Source organism: Lepus europaeus, chromosome 16, assembly GCF_033115175.1.
Source record: "Lepus europaeus isolate LE1 chromosome 16, mLepTim1.pri, whole genome shotgun sequence".
In the NCBI taxonomy this organism is placed as follows: Eukaryota; Metazoa; Chordata; class Mammalia; order Lagomorpha; family Leporidae; genus Lepus; species Lepus europaeus.
Genome location: NC_084842.1, coordinates 40,937,155 through 40,954,159, shown reverse-complemented (window position 1 = coordinate 40,954,159; position 17,005 = coordinate 40,937,155). Strand labels below are relative to the sequence as shown.

The window sequence follows — 17,005 nt, the reverse complement described above, 5'->3', positions numbered from 1 at the left end:
TATTTCTTTGACATAAAGAACACAGGATGTCATAAGATTTTTCTTTCATGCTTTTTTCTTTAACATCAAATTCTAGTCTTCAGGGGCAAATAAAGTTTGGACCTCAGATAGCAGGTTTCTCAGGGTATTTGCCAGCATAGGTGTCAGAAGACTTGACTGCAAGTCAATTATATGCACAGTTTATTGACTTAAAAAACAAGCCCAGGTAGGGCAGTTCCATGGTGGGCTTACATTACACAATGCCCCCAAAACACTACTGGGGGTTCTGCACTGCAGCATAGTAGGCTAAGCTTCCGCCTGCTGTGCCAGCATCTCATATTGGCACTGGATCGAGTCCCTGCTGTTCCACTTCCAATCTAGCTCCCTGCTAATGGCCTGGGAAAACACTGGAAGTTGGACCAAGTGCTTGGGCCCCTGCACCCATGTGGGAGACCTGGAAGACGCTCCTGGCTCCTGGCTTTGGATCTGCTTAGCTCCAGCCAATGCAGTAATTTGGGGAGTAAACCAGCAGCTAGAAGACCTCTTTCTCTCTGTCCCTCTCTCTCTGTCTGTAACTCTGTTTCTCAAATAAATAAATAAATTTTTGGGAAAAAAAAGCACTGTCAAGGACCCCAGAATGTTCCATCCTCCTGGTGTGTTGGCATTGGTATGTTACAGGACTCCTCTTGTGGCCATGGAGTGGAGACAGCAGCTTCTGGTGTTGGATTTCAGACAGTGATTGCCCGTGAAAGCAGACAGGCCCTTCTTCCTGTGTGTTTCCTTTTACAGATAGTTTTTTAAAAAAAATGTATTTTGTATTTTTTATTGAGATACAATTTCCAGACCATAACATTCATCCTTTCAAACCATACCATTGAGTGAGTTTGAGATGGGAAATTTTTAACTAGAGCACCTCACCCTTTCACTCCCAGCTCTGCTGCCCCAGTCTCCTTGTCTGGGGCTCCATCACATCCCTCCGGCTTAACTCCTCACTGTCCAGAGGATGGCGTTCACCCAGACTGGCTTAGATCAGTCGTCCCCTGAGTTTGGAGAAAGGGTCAACTTCGGTAAGCACACTGAAGGGTGAACACCCAAGAAAATGAGGAAAAGTTTGGCAAGGAGCACAGGGGTGGTGGAGCAGGGGACAGAGGGCTGCTGGGAAGAGCAGGAGCACAGACCTCATGAGTCCCGGATTACACATGAGGGCTGGGCGCAGGGCTGTTCCAGGAGCCTCGTATCCGACCGTTTTGTTCCCGGCACTGTTGGCTGATGTGGTGAGAAACTGAGAGTTGGTGAATCCGGTGTTCACATACACCCTTAGCCTTACTGGTGCTTTCTACCATATCGATGAGATCAGAGGCACAATGCTTTGACACACTGGAAATGTCTTATCATGAAATATATAATTTAAATAGTAGTATAGATACGATGTATGTGTGCAGCTTAATAGTAAAAGGAATTCTTACGCATATCTAGTACCTTTGAAACCTCCATGTTGGCTGGCACCACGGCTCACTAGGCTAATCTTCCACCTGCGGCACCGGCACACCGGGTTCTTGTCCCTGTTGGGGCACCGGATTCTGTCCCGGCTGCTCCTCTTCCAGTCCAGCTCTCTGCTATGGCCCGGAGTGCGATGGAGGATGGCCTAAGTGCTTGGGCCCTGCACCTGCGTGGGAGACCAGGAGGAAGCACCTGGCTCCTGGCTTCGGATCAACACAGCGCGCAGGCTATAGCAGCCATTTGGGGGGTGAACCAACGGAAGGAAGACTTTTCTGTCTCTTTCTCTCTCACTGTCTAACTCTGCCTATCAAAAAAAAAAAAAAAAAAAAAAAAAAAAGAAAGAAAAAAGAAAAGAAACCCCCATGTTGCCATCCCCACTCGCACCCTCCTCTCCCCAAGAGGTAACCAGTAACCTGAGTTTGAGTTGACCATTATCTTCACTTACTTTGCCATGCACGTGTGCTTCCCTTAGTGTGTTTCTCCAGTGCTCTGGTGTGCCACAGTTACCTAGAGACCTTGTTAAAACAGGTTGCTGGGTCCTGAGCCAGACTTTCAGATTCACATAGGTCTGCAGTAAAGGCACAAATCTGCATTTCCAGCAGCCCCTCTGGTCATGCTGTGCTGTTGGCCCAGGGACCACCCTTTGAGAGCCATTTCCCTAGCAATAGGCTGTTTAGCTTTTGCCCACTTACACATGGAAGTGCATTACACACATTCTCTTGTGACTTGCCTTTTGTTTTTATGCCCAAATTTTGTTTTTGAAATCAACTTTGTTGACAGAGTTCCTAATGGGTCATTCATTTCATCACTCTATAGTATTCCATTTCTCGTTAAATCTATTCCCTTGTGTGAGAAAAGGAAGAGAAATAGGAAGCAACTTGGCTAAAGCGCCAACAAAAACGATTCCACACCCATCAGCATTCAGCAGCCACGGCCCCTGGCTCACACGGCCCAGGACATTGTTGCTGGCCCTGGAGAGAAAGTTTCTGAGATGTCACCTGTGCCAAGAGACAGGGCTCTTCAGGAGATTGGGAGGCTGGGGTGCTGTCAGGCATAATAAGACTTGCATGTCTCGCCAAGCCTTATCTCACAGAGCATTTGTATATCCTGATCAAATTAAGGATAAAAGGGGATAGAAGGGAAGGTAACAAACTGCAGATTAAACATCTCTAAGTCAAAAATCCAGACTCCAAAATGTACCAAATCTGAAATGACATGATGTCACAGCTGGAAAATTCCATACTGGCCTCATGAGAGGTCATGGTCAAACGCAGGTGCACAAAAAATACTTGTTCAGTTACCTCCAGGCTACGTGTATAAGGAATATATGAAACATAAATGAATCTTGTGCTTAGGCTTGGGTCCCGTTCCCCAGATATATGTATATACAAATGTTCCAGAACCTGAAAACTAGAATGCTGCTAACCCCAAGCATTTTGGACAAAAGATGCTCAACCTGTACACTCAGAGTGGGCTAGGCACTGCTTTTTTTAATTTAATAAATATAACTTTTATTTAATAAATATAAATTTCCAAAGTACAACTTTTGAATTATAGCGGCTTTCCCCTCCATAACCTCCCTCCCACCCACAACCATCCCATCTCCTACTCCCTCTCCCATCCCATTCTTCATCAAGATTCATTTTCAATTATCTTTATATACAGAAGGTCAACTTAGTATATACTAATATTTCAATAGTTTGCACCCACACAGATGTATAAAGTATAAAGTACTGTTTGAGTAGTGGTTTTACCACTAATTTGCATAGTACAACACATTAAGGACAGAGATCCTACATGGGGAGTAAGTGCACAGTGACTCCTGTTGTTGATTTAACGATTGACACTCTTATTTATGACGTCAGTAATCACCTGAGGCTCTTGTCATGAGATGCCAAGGCTATGGAAGCCTCTTGAGTTCACAAACTTCAACCTTATTTAGAGAAGGCCATAATCAAAGTGGAAGTTCTCTCCTCCCTTCAGAGAAAGGTACCACCTCCTTTGATGGCCCATTCTTTCCACTGAAATCTCACTTATAAAGATCCTTCATTTAGGTCATTTTTTTTTTCCACAGTGTCTTGGCTTTCCATGCCCGAGAAACTTTCATGGGCTTTTTAGCCAGATCTGAATGCCTTTAGGGCTGATTCTGAGACCAGAGTGCTATTTAGGGTATCTGCCATCTATGAGTCTGCTGTGTATCCCGCTTCCCATGTTGGATCATTCTCTCCTTTTTAATTTTTTTTTTAATTTATTTTTTATTTTTTATTTTTTGACAGGCAGAGTGGACAGTGAGAGAGAGAGACAGAGAGAAAGGTCTTCCTTTGCTGTTGGTTCACCCTCCAATGGCCGCCGCGGCCAGCGTGCTGCAACCAGCGCGCTGCGACCGGCGTACCGCGCTGATCCAAAGGCAGGAGCCAGGTGCTTCTCCTGGTCTCCCATCGGGTGCAGGGCCCAAGCACTTGGGCCATCTTCCACTACACTCCCTGGACATAGCAGAGAGCTGGCCTGGAAGAGGGGCAACCGGGTCAGAATCCGGCACCCAGACCGGGACTAGAACCCGGTGTGCCGGCGCTGCAAGGTGGAGGATTAGCCTGTTGAGCCATGGCGCTGGCCTCTCCTTTTTAATTCTATCAGTTATGACCAGCAGACACTAGTCTTGTCCATGTGATCTCCCTGACACTTAATCCTGTCATTATGATCAATTGTGAACTGAAACTGATCACTTGGACTACTGAGATGGCGTTGGTACATGCCACCTTGATGGGGTTGATTTTCCCCTGGCACGTTTCTAGCTCTACCATTAGGGGACTGTCCAAGTGAGCATGCAGGCCCTGCTTTTGAATAAATGAATTATGAAGGATCAGAAGACAAGATAAAAGCGTGAAACACATTATCTTCCAAATCCTTTTAACATTTGTATGTGGTCTATATTTTTCCACCTGTTTTATAAGAGATGTTAAGGCAGGTGCCCTCAGCCAAATGCCTAACCCGAGTCAGCATCAGATGGTATGCACGGGTCAAATCACAAATCACCTCTTTTCTTCCACTGCTGCCTCCCCAGGATGAAAACAAGCCTTCCTTCTCCTTGGCACTTGCCTAACCACTGAGGCTACTTCCCTAAGCTCATCGAGCTTCCTCTGAAAACTGGTTTCAATTAGAGTTTCCTGAACTGCTGAAAGCAGGTCTCAGGGTTCTTTCCCTGAGAGCTGCAACATCTGGAGCATAAAAAGAGAGTGAGAAAGACACACCGTCACATTGAACTGCCTTTGGGTTGGACTTTAAAGTAAGACTGGGATTTCTGTCTGACCACTGACCACAGGGCCTTGTGCTTTTGTCCCACAGGGGATTTCCAAAGAAGGCCGGTAGAACGGCTAGGATAGCCTCCGACGAGGAGATTCAAGGCACAAAGGATGCTGTCATTCAAGACCTGGAACGCAAACTGCGCTTCAAGGAGGACCTCCTGAACAATGGCCAGCCGGTACGGAGAGGAGAGGGACATTCCGGGCCTGGCCTGGGGTCACCAGCTGCCTGCATCACGGATCTCTCTGCTCGGGTCCCTACAAAATGCCTGTGCTACCCTTGAATCTCAACATCCTTCTTAGTGGGACACCTTGAGTCTGGAGAAAAGGGAGAGAGGGAAAGGGCTTCCTCTTCCTTGGTCTTCCCTGCTTCCTCCTCTTCGTCAAATCCTCCCTGGGGTGACACAGGCAGAGAAGGACTAGGGAAGGGCAGCTGCTAGGGTTGAGAGTGCACACGCAAGCATCGATGGTGCTGGTGTGTAGAAACAACACGGGACTCCACGGGGGCTGGGCAGGGGCTGGGAGCAGGGAGCAGGCTCGCTCTGGGGAGGTGTGTGTATCCACCCAGAAGCAGTGGATAGGAATGAGGTACCAGAAGGAGAATCTGGATTCTACGTCATGATACTGCTTCTACACAAAAATTAGCTTTGCTGGAGAATCCACTGCTGAGGTCCAGTGAAATCCTCACAGACTGTTACTAGGGACTGATTCAGCCATCGAGAAACACAAGGCCTGCTCCACGGTCTAGTTCTAGTTTGTCAGAACAGGATAACTGAACTCAAAGGGGAAAACATGTTTTAAAGCTACAGAATTATAGTGTTATAAATAGATCTTACCATATCAGAGTATTTTTTTAAAGATCTATTTATTTATTTGAAAGGTAGTTACCGAGAGGGAAAGGCACAGAGAGAGAAGTCTACTATTCATTTGTTAACTCCCCGAATGACCACAATGGCCAGGGCTGCACCAGGTGAGGCCAAGAGCTCAGAGCTTCATCTGTGTCTCCCACAAGGGCGCGGGAGCCCAAGGACTTGGGCCACCTTCTGCTGCTTTGCCTAGGCCATTAGCGGGGAGCTGGATTGGAAGTGGAGCAGCCAGGGCTTGAAGCAGCGCCCATATGGGATGCCAGCACGGCAGGCGGCAGCTTAACCCGCTGTCCCACAGCACTGGCCCTGATGCATCAGAGTATTTTAAGGAGATGGGCAAATCAAGTCTAGCTTGTGAGATTTCCCAGAAAAGGGAGAAGAGTCTTTTGGAGCTTTATTACGGAATTATTTCCAGAAAAAATTTGCTTGGCACTTAAATACACACAGAAGAAGAAAAGGACTTCTTTGTACAAAATCTCCTTCTCAGACACCTTTTCCGGGGGACAAAGTTCTCAGTGCTCTTTCTGTTTCCCAGAATGTTCATGATCAAGCTTAGAGAACACTGTGGGCAGAGACACGTTTCCTGGAAAAGGTGGAGGCCCAAGAAGAGGTGCCGAATGCTGTGCGTATGATGAGGCCTCTTCATCGGATGGAGGAAGAGGAAAACTCTAATGAGCTTTGCATTAGTTAGTCATTTTACTGAGCTCACAGGATTTGCATAAAGGGAAAATACTTGTGTCCCTGAACGAAGAGGCTGCCCGTGTAGCTGTCCATCCTCTGGGCGGTTTCCAGGCCTCTGAAAAGGACAGACACTCAGAGGGCCTTTCCCAAGCTGGGCGGGGCATCTCTGCCACTCCTGTTTTCTTGTTGGTTTTCTGTTTGAGTATTCCTTTTTTTTTTTTTTTTTAAGATTGATTTATTTTACTTGAAATTCAGAGTTACAGAGAGGCAGAGATACAGAGAGAAGTCTTCCCTCCACTGGCTCACTCCCGAAATGGTCACAACAACCAGAGCTGGGCCAATCAAGAGCCAGGAACCAGGAGCTTCTTCCAGGTCTCCCACATGGATGCAGGGGCCCAAGGACTTGAGCCATCCTCTACTGCTTTCCCAGGCCATAGCAAAGAGCTGGCTTGGAAGTGGAGCAGCCAGGACTTGAACTGTCGCCCATGTAGGATGCCGGCATTGCAGGTGGCATCTTTACCCATTATGCTACCTTGCTGGCTCCTTGAGTATTCCTGATGAGCTCAGATTCTCTGCTCCAGGTAGTACTCCTGTCAGCTGTTATTTATTCCATCTGATTCTCTGTATTCATATTACCTGTTGTGTGTTTTATGTCTCTTTTCTACATGAATTACATATTACGTGTCTAACAGTGAATGACATTCTTCGGTACCATAAGTACCCACATTTGAGAGATTAAAAGAACAAGAAAAGTAAGGTTTCCCTTTGTAGACACTGGGATTCTTGAAGAACTTTTTCCTAACATTATTCTCTCACTTGTCACTGACTTCTGTAGGTGAGGGATTGTCTCTCTGCCTATCGTGGTAATTTAGAGACAAAACTGATGTAAACTAGGCTTCTAATGGCAGCAGGTGCATTCTGGTGGAGGAATAAATATTGAATTGATGTTTCTAGTTATAAAGGACAATGTGAAAACCACTCCAGACCTCACTTTTGATATTAATACAGTTCTCCAAAACGGTTTGTAAGACAGCAGGTATTTAAATCTCTCTTTGAAAGTTGACGTCACCAATCATTTGTAATAGATGTGAGAAAATGAGTTTGCCTAACAGCACAACACGCTGAGCCACAGCCTGCAGCACCCCAGCTCTGAGCTCTAACTCCTCTGCTCCCCTGCCACTTCTTCAAGAAGTGAAATAATCTGAACTTTGGGATTATTTATTGTTTGGCACTTGACTTATTTCACTTCCTGGTTTCATCTGGAACCAGAACCAGCAATTCCTGGCAACTGTACATTCACCCAACATATTGTCCTGATTAGAAAGGTTCCAGCAGAATTCTCATCTAAATTCAGAAATTTGGAAACTTATGTGAAAGAACTTCTGCCCTTTCTTCAGATTCTGCCTAATAATTCTCTGTGTCTAATCAAGCATTTGTTTGTAAAATGCCGCTGATGGGGCAGAGGGTCTCTGAACCCCACCCCCAGGCCTTCCCTGAGGCCCCTCCCCCTATCGTTCCAGGGCACTTTAGAAGCAACACTTAAGAGCAGGAAGCACCCCAACCAACAGAACAAAAGCTTTGGCACGTCTTACACCCTAGGAATGACCTAGCAAAAACTGTTTGGGTCTATTCCAAAGTGCTGCTTGCTAGATACCAAAACACTACATGTGCCAGACCTGTGATTGATAGGATTATTTCTGGCAGTGATGCCTCCTGTTCTTTTTCTCTTCTTACTGATCAGTTGATTCTCCTTTTGAAAGTCTTTCTGCTTTTCTTCGTCAGTCATACAGCTGGCTTGGCAGCTCTGAAGGCTGGAGACGGCTATGACAGTAATGTTTCTTTTAGATCGTGTTTTGCTCTCTATCTCTTCCTCTGTGTTTTTCATTAAGGATAAGGACGTGGCACACATTTCCCACGTTGATGTCTGCCACGTTGCTTACTTCTCACTTTCAGCGTGTGCTATGGCAGGTGGAAGGTCTCAAGATTAGTTCTTAGGGCCGGGCATCGTGGCCTTGCAGGTTAAGCTGCCACCTGCCACAGTGGCATCCCATATGAGCGCGGAGTCAAGCCCCTGCTGCTCCACTTCCAATCCAGCTCCCTGCTCATGTGCCTGGGAAAGCAGCAGAAAATGGCCCAAGTGCTTGGGCCCCTGCTAACCATGTGGGAGACCCAGATGGAGTTATTTACTCATGAATTTGGCCTGGCCTAACCCCAGCCATTGTGACCATTTTGGGAGTGAACCAACGGATGCAAGATCTCTCTTTCTCTCTCTCTCTTTCCCTCTTCTCCCCTGACCCCCATAACTCTGCCTTTCAAATAAGTGAATACATGTCTAAATCTCCCAGCATAGGATTAGGCCAGTAGGAGCAGAGGAGAAGGGAGGGGCAGAACAAGTGAAGCGAAAGAAAGATGGACCCTTGGCATCCAGGTACCCAAGGCTGGAGAGAGACTAGTGACAGGAACCATCAGTCATTTGCTTTTTGCTCTTTTTCGGAAGGCAACATGTAGTTGTGATGTTCTCCTGACATGGCACTTTGTGTGGCTTCCTTCTTCAGAGGTTGACATACGAGGAGAGAATGGCCCGGCGGCTGCTGGGTGCTGACAGTGCGACCGTCTTCCACGTTCAGGAGCCCGAAGAAGAAAGTACTAACCAGGTACGATGTGGCTTGGACTCCTTAGGAAAAGAACAGCTGTGCCGTCCAGGCCCTCCCCTCGTATCTCTGTGGACACCATTCTCCAGGTGGATTCTGTGGGACAGTAGAGGGGCAGTAGCGTCAGTCACCTCACAGCGGCCGCGCACGGAGCTCATACTGTGTGCCAGGCACCGAGCGCAGCGACTGCTAGAGTTATTCCTTGTTCTGTGTTTAGCTTCTTATTGAGTGGTTTATTCTCCTTTCAGGCATCTCTGTTTTTCCTGTCCCATGCTGTAATGCAAAATAGTTTTATGTAGAGAGAAACATGCTCATTGAAACTGCCTGAAACTGCTATAGCCTTCATAGGCAGGCAAAGGATACAAAGTCGCATTCTTAATGCACACAGATGTTAATCCAGAACTTAGTAAAAGTCTACGTGCTGAAGAGATTGCTTCTTTATCTGCCTTCTCATGCATGGTCCTAAGTCCCTAATCCATAGAAGACCTGAAATGCTACTTGTGTTCCATCCCACAACCACAAAAAGTGGCTTCCCAATTCGCTGTCAGCGGCTCCCTGATCTCTCCTGATTCTGTGTGGAGTCTCCAGATGGAGTCTCAGGCTGAAAGAAAGCTTGTACAACAAGCTCCAAGGGCCAGGGAGACTTTCCCCTGTCCCTAGAGAAATGGGCCTGGCTTCAGAGTCTGGAGTTCTTCTCTGTTAAATGTGCCTACCATGAATGTTTGACTTCAGGAAAACTAGAAATGGTGCTAGCGTCTCCTTATTTCTATCGCCAGTGCTCACTTCTTTTTTTCTGCCATTGCAGGGCGCCGGTTCTCCTCCCGCTTCTGTAGGGAGTCCTCTGGACGGTCAAAAGGTTAAGCTTTCCGCCTTTCTCCTCCCGCCCTCTCCGCCTTGTGCTCTCCGCTTCTCCCTCTGCACCTGCGCTTCTGTCTCCCCTGCCATGTATGAGTGACAAGGGCTCTGACCAGGATCAGTGTTCACTTACAGCAGATGAACATAATTACCACAGTGTGGTTTTTCTTATCATTTATTTACAAACTGGAATTTCAGTCTGTTATCCATGGATAACATGAACTTTAAATCTCAAAGAGCTTTCCATTTGTTTTATCTTTCTAGGGGAGTAAAAGTGCTAATTCCCAAGGCAATTCATTTGATAATAATTAGACAAAATAAAAACAATTAGTTGTGTATGTTTTGTAGTTTTTTTCCTACCATTGTATTTCTTCCTTCTAACCAACAAACTGTTTTAAGGGCTGAGTAACTTCTTTAAGAGAAAGCCAAATTGAAATGATCTCTTGTTTACTAGTAAATGGGAAATATTTCTTAATGGGCTGCCTTGTCCTTGTACTTGGTAAGCAAGAAGAGCTAGGGTCCACCCTGCCCACTGTAGGATGCCGACTGGGCCTTTGTTTTCCTTTTGTGTTGTTTTTCTCTAGCCAAACTTTGGACTGGAGGACTGTCAGCCCTCTTTTTCTTTTAAAGTGGGCGGTTCCCCACTTTAAAAGAGAAAGAAAAAAAAAAAAAACCTGGTGCCATTATTTCCATTATTCATTTGATCAAATTCTACGTAGCATCGCAGCTGCCGGCCACATGCACTGCCAGGCGGTGTATGGCCTGCTCCAGTTCTCCCCGACCGGAAGAAAGCAGCGCTCCACTTGGTTTTATTTTGTGCGAACAGTTTGGGAATCCGTAGCCCTTGCTATTCTTTGTTCATGTCTTCTCTTCCCACCAACCAAGAGAGGAGAAAAGGAGGAGAAAAAAAAAAAAAAAAAAAAAAAAAAAAAAAAAAAAAAAACAACGCTCACCTTCACTGGTTGCTTTTTCCTTTTTTGGTTTTTGGATGATGGGACTTGAAGACAATTTGAAAAATCACGTCTACAGGCTTCCAGATGTTTTGTTTTGCTTTATTTGGAATTGCACTGGGCTCAGACTGTTTTTAAGCTCTATGATAAAAGAATATCACTGAGTGCCTTTCTGTCCAACCCAGGCTCAGGCCGCCAACTTGAACTTGCTTTGTTTGCTCTAGGAATACAAAGTATCCAGCTGTGAGCAGAGACTCATCAGTGAAATAGAGTACCGGCTAGAAAGGTCTCCCGTGGATGAGTCTGGTGACGAAGTGCAGGGCGGGGACGTGCCTGTGGAGAACGGAGTGGCCCCGTTCTTCGAGATGAAGCTGAAACATTACAAGATCTTCGAGGGGATGCCTGTAACTTTCACATGTAGAGTGGCCGGAAACCCGAAGCCAAAGGTGAGCTAAGCTGTGGCGAGACCAGGCAATCCCTGAGGAGTTCATGCTGGCCCACATCTCTGGGAAGCCCAAGAGCATGGCACTGGTGAGGGCCTCATACTGCCTCACCTCATGGCAGAAGGTAGATGGGGTCGCACAATGATTAATCCATTCAAGTGTCCCAGGTCTCAGCACTGCTGCCCCAGGGAGCAGCATGCGAATTCAGAAGGACCCAAGCAGGTCCTATTTTGTAAGGATTTTCAAAGCTTGCAATGCCCGCATCCCGTATTGACAGTGCTGGTTGTGAGTCGAAACTCCTCTGCTTCCAATGCTGCTTCTTGCTAATGCCCCAGGGAGGCAGCAGATTTGGGCCCAGGTACTTAAATTTCTGCTACCCTAATGGGAAATCCAGATGGACTTCCTGGATCTTGGCTTCAGCCTGGCCCAGCCCTAGTTCTTCTGGGCATTTGGGAAGTAAACCAGCAGATAGAAGATAAGACAGATTAAAAAAAAATTATTTATTTATTTGAAACAATTACAGAAAAATAGGGAGAGACAGAGATCTTCCATCTGCTGGTTCACTCCTCAAATGTCCACAATGGCTGGTGCTGGTCAGGCCAAAGCCAGGAGCTGGGAACTCCATCCAGGTCTCACATGGGTGGCAGGGGTCCAAGTACTTGGGATACTTTCCGCTGCTTTTCCCAGGCCATTAGCAGGGAACTGGATTGGAAGTGCAGGAGCTGGGAGCAGTGCTGGGGGTGGAGCAGACTCCCTGAGACCCACCCATCGAAGCCCAGGTGTCTAGTATGTGGGCCCCTCTACCTGCCCTCAGGACTGACTGCTGGCCAGCAAAGACGTCCAGGCCTCAGAGACTGCACGCGGACACCAAGGCGGAGCAGAGGGAGACAGCCACCTGGGCAGCTTGGGTGCTTACTGCTCTGGACAGGGGGTGGGAGGGTGTCTTGTTCCAAGCACATAAAGTCCTTGACACCTCTCTCCTCCTCACTCACTCCCCTCTCTCCCTCTCTCTCTGCCTCACTGTCTGTCTGTCTGTCTCTTTCAGATAAATAAACTTTAAAAAAAATACAGCATGTGTGGTATAAGGAAGATTCTGGGTATTTCTCAATACCCAGAATGTAAAATGTTTGAAGTTCAGGATCACCTTTAAAAAGGTGGTGTGTAAGAGGAGTGGAGTTTGGGTTTAAAGGATGGGATGGGAGGGGGATGGGCCCTTAGTAACATCAATTGAATAGCTGAGATTTCCAAATACCTAAATCATGTACTAATCATGGTTACTCCCAAATTTAAAATGGCTAAGTTGAGTTCTATGAGATTAATCAACTTTCCCAAGGTCAGAGAGCTGGTGAGTGGCCAGGCTTGAATGTGAACCCAGTATGCTGTACCCATTCAGAGAAGGAATGCAGAGAAGCTGTCGTTATAAAAACTTCCTTTTTTTTTTTTTTTTTGAGGATTTGGTCCAGGTCATGGCCAATAAGAGAAATGGGAAAGTGTGATCCCCAGTTCCCTATTTATGTATTTTAAGATTTATTTATTTATTTATTTGAAAGTCAGATTTGGAGAGGTAGAGAGAGGTATCTTCCATCCACTGGCTTATCCCCAAGATGGTTGCAATGGCCAGGGCTGGGCCAGGCTGAAACCCGGAGCCAGGAGCTTCATCTGGGTCTCCCACATGGTTCAGGGGCCCATTCACTTGGGCCACCTTCCCCTGCTTTCCTAGGCCTTTAGCAGGGAGCTGGATCGGAAGTGGAAGAGCTGGGACACAAACCAGTGCCCATATGCAATGCTGGTGTCACAGGCGGCATCCTCACCTGCCACACCACAATGCCAGCCTCCAAAATTTTGAATCTTTAATCTACAAAACCAAGCTTTCTGTATTGGCAAAGGGAGGTGGGAGGAGGGATACAGTTGAGAATGAATAAGCCAAGCTTCCGGTACTGTGGGGCACTACGATTCAGCTTCAGGCACTGAGGATAGGACAGCAATTGAAGAGTCCCTTAGCCAGAGTTACATGAATGGGAGACTCACAGGAGACAGGGAAAGCTCCTGGCTCCTGGCTTCGGTCTGGTAGCTCCAGCCATGGCAGCCATGTGGGGAGTGAGTCAGCAGATGGAAGACTTCTGTTTCTCCCTTTCTCCGTCTGTAACTCTACCTCTCAAATAAATAAATAAAACCTTAAAAAAAAAAATGAAAAGGAGGATTGATGCAACATTGGTTCGGCATCTCAATGATGGCAGGGCTGCTGGCGCTGTGATTCACCACGCCAGGCCCATCTGTAACTGTGAACGTCACATCCTGCATCTGACATGGTAACAGGGTGAGCATTTGGCATAGCAGTTAAGACCCTGCTTCAGAAACCTGTATCTCATTTCTGAATGACTGGGTTCAAGTCCCAGCTGTGCTTCTGAGGTGAGCTTCCTGCTAAAGCACACCCTGGGAGGCAGCAGTGATAGCTCAAGTAGCTGGGTCCCTGCCGTCATGGGGGAGCCGCACACTGAGTTCCCAGCTCCTGGTGCACCCCGGTTTGAGCGTGTGAAGGCTGAACCAGTGGATGGGGGACACTCGTGTTCATGCTCCATGTGCGCTCGCTTGCTCGCTCTCTCTCTCTCAAATAAATACTTTAAAAAAGAAAAGAAAGAAAGAAAAGGAAAGGAAATAACAGGGTACAGTGTGTTAAGCTTCCACCTGTGTTCGAGTCCCCGCTGCTCCACTTCCAATCCAGCTCCCTGCTAATGGCCTGGGAAAGCAGCGGAAGGTGGCTCAGTGCTTGGGCCCCTGCATCCACGTGGGAGACCCGGAATAAGCTCCTGGCTGCCAGCTGGCCCACCTGCAGCTGATGTGGCCATCTGGGGAGTGGACCAGTAGATGGAAGATGGATTGATATCTCTCTCGCTCGCTCTCTCTCTCTGTTTCTCTTCTACCCTCCCTCTCCTCTCTCTTTCAAATAAATCTTAAAATTAAAAAAAAGGTCAGATATTTATGAACCGGTAGTTTTATTTAAAGGGAAGGGAAGGAGGGGGATTTATAGAGTAGGTTGACCACTTTTAAATTTTTAAATTAAGATTTACTTCATTTTTTCACTTTAATTTTCTATCAATTCAGCTAATATATGTAAAATTCTACTTTCTAATACTTCTGTGTTTTAACATAATTTCCTTCATTTTCACTTTATTTTTCTATCACTCTAAGTTACGTACCTGAGAACTGCTGTACTTTCCAATACTTCTGTGTTTTCTTTCTCTAATGGGAAATCTGACAAGCTTTCAGCCTTTGGATCAAATGCGTCTTGGCCCGGAATTAAAGCAGTAGAGTTCCTCCCGTCACCAGCTCTCAGCTGTGGCCTCCCTTCCCTACCTCCCACTCGTATTTGTCTAACATTTCAGCGGAGTGGTGAGAGTTTGAGGTCTGTTTTTGCTCTCTAAAACAACCTTTGTACCTTGACTTTACAAGCAACACATTTTCATTGCCAGTACTTTTGAGAGAAAAAAACAGCAAAAAAGAAAACTGCCTGTAATGCCACCTCACGGAAATAATCACTGCCGAAACTCAATATAAATCCCCTCATTAAATACTACATGAAGTATAACTTCCGTATCTTTACAAAATGAGGATATATGCTTTTCATATAAATTATTTTAAGATTTATTTATTTGAAAGACAGAGTTACAGAGAGGAGAGGCAGAGAGAGAGAGAGAGAGAGGTCTTCCATTCGATGGTTCACTTCCCAATTGCCCGCAACAGCTGGAGCTGTTCTGGGAACTTCTTCTGGGTCTCCCACATGCATGCAGGGGCCCAAAGACTTGGGACATCTTCTGTTTTCCCAGGCCATAGCAGAGAGCTGGATCAGAAGTGGATCAAGTGGGACTTGAATCAGCACCCATATGGGATACCTGCACTGCAGGTGGCAGTTTTACCCCGCTGCAACACAGCGCCAGCTCCCATATAGCTAAATTAGAGTTGAACTTGTTACCGATTTTTATTATTTATTTTTTGCTCAGAAGTCAGTTTCCTAGATAAGTATTCCTTCAACTTAACATTTTAACATGAGAGCACAGCTCAGCTCCACAGACCACACATTTAATATTTACCAGTCCTCCCAGTAGGATGAGACGACACAGTTTTTACTCTGTGACAGCCTGTAATCTGTGTTTGCCTCGACAGATCTATTGGTTTAAAGATGGGAAGCAGATCTCGCCCAAGAGTGATCACTACACCATTCAGAGAGATCTCGATGGGACCTGCTCTCTCCACACCTCGGTCTCCACCCTGGATGATGACGGCAATTACACCATCATGGCTGCAAACCCTCAGGTATGCAAGCCGAGAGGTCTGGGCTGAGTTCCTGGTCTAGCACTTACAGGCATTTGCGTGGCCAGAGGAACTGTTGAATGAAAACGGGACGTTCCACCTCTGTGACTTAGGGAGCTGCGCTCAGCTTGGTTTCAGGGGGTAGAAACTTCTGCTTCATGTGTGTATTGACTTAGTCCAGCAGTGACTGGTGCAGATGCTCACCCTTCCACAGGTATCGTTAAGGCAGTACTGTGTGAACACCTCCTGCGTGAGGAGTTGCGGTGGTAGACAGGGCCAAGTCCCGAAGTAGAAAATGAGCCAGTAAGCAGAGGCAGCAGTACAGTGATCTGAGAACAGATTAGGTTCTGTGTGGGAAATGAAGGAGGGAAAACAGATCCAGAGTGAGTGGCATGTGACGCTGCGTTAGACTAACTCCAGAAAGTGAAATATATACAGAAGAAACACACAAATGGAATTCAGCTAATATGTAAGTACAAATTATAATTTTTATATTGCCTGTGGACAGCATGCAGAGTTGTTTCAAAAAAAAAATATTTTATTTTGTATTAGCCCGTAGATGTAAGGTCAAAAAATCAACTATTTTCCTATAATTCAATAGAAGGTGGCTGGGTATCACATTCTCAGCACACGCCTGCAAATTCTTTGTTATCCAGTAGCTTGGTTTAGGTTTTATACAGGTACAGGGGACACAAAAATGGGAAAGAAGTGATTTTGTACCTTAACAGCATGATAGTAACTTTAATTTTACTAAGCCTGCAGAAAATAAACAAAAAGGAAGGTAAAATGAACAATTTTACTGTATTGTAAAATTAATGATTATTTCCTGGAAGATTTTTTTAAATCTCTGATCTATTTTTTTTAAAAGACTTGTTTATTTACTTAAAAGTCAGAATTACACAGGGAGAAGGACAGGCAGAGAGAGAGAATGGTCTTCTATCAGCTAGTTTACCTCCTAGTTGCCTGCAATGGCCAGAGCTATGCCAATCTGATGCCAGGAGCCAAGAACTTCCTCCGGGTTTCCGATGTGGGGTCAGGAGCCCAAGGGTTTGTGTCATCTTCCACTGCTTTCCTAGGCCATAGCAGAGAGCTAGATCAGAAGTGGAACAGCTGGGACTCAAACCAGTTCCTTTATGGGATGCTGGCGCTGCAGGTGGCAGCTTTACCCACTACACCACAGAGCCGGCCCCTCTCTGACTTATTTGTATCTATTCCATTATTTCTTTCAAAAAGATATGAAGTGTTAGAAAATGATGAAGTAATTTTGACCACACTTACAGACCTTTTAAAAGGCTGTGCAGGGCTTATCTGGTTGTGATAGCCCATCATCACGTCAGGCTATTTTTATGCAGTGATACTAGGATTAGAATGAGACTCCAATTATCCAACTAATGAGGCTGTGTGAGCACAGCACACTCTGCCCTGTCAATAGAAGTCTCTGTATCAGTGTACCTTCTTGGGGTTATAACTTTT

At 46.1% G+C, this 17,005-nt stretch overlaps 1 protein-coding gene across 2 annotated transcripts in view; it reads left to right on the top strand.

The window, feature by feature from the left end:
- PALLD (palladin, cytoskeletal associated protein) overlaps positions 1-17,005 on the top strand; it is a 446,867-nt gene that overhangs the window by 408,955 nt on the left and 20,907 nt on the right. Inside the window, exons 10-14 of one of the 2 annotated variants that reach the window (XM_062213617.1) lie at positions 4,822-4,957; positions 8,881-8,979; positions 9,782-9,832; positions 11,006-11,227; positions 15,386-15,535. In XM_062213617.1, coding sequence (XP_062069601.1) covers positions 4,822-4,957; positions 8,881-8,979; positions 9,782-9,832; positions 11,006-11,227; positions 15,386-15,535 — 658 coding nt within the window. The remainder of the gene's footprint in view (positions 1-4,821; positions 4,958-8,880; positions 8,980-9,781; positions 9,833-11,005; positions 11,228-15,385; positions 15,536-17,005) is intronic. The other variant, XM_062213618.1, reaches the window with a different exon arrangement.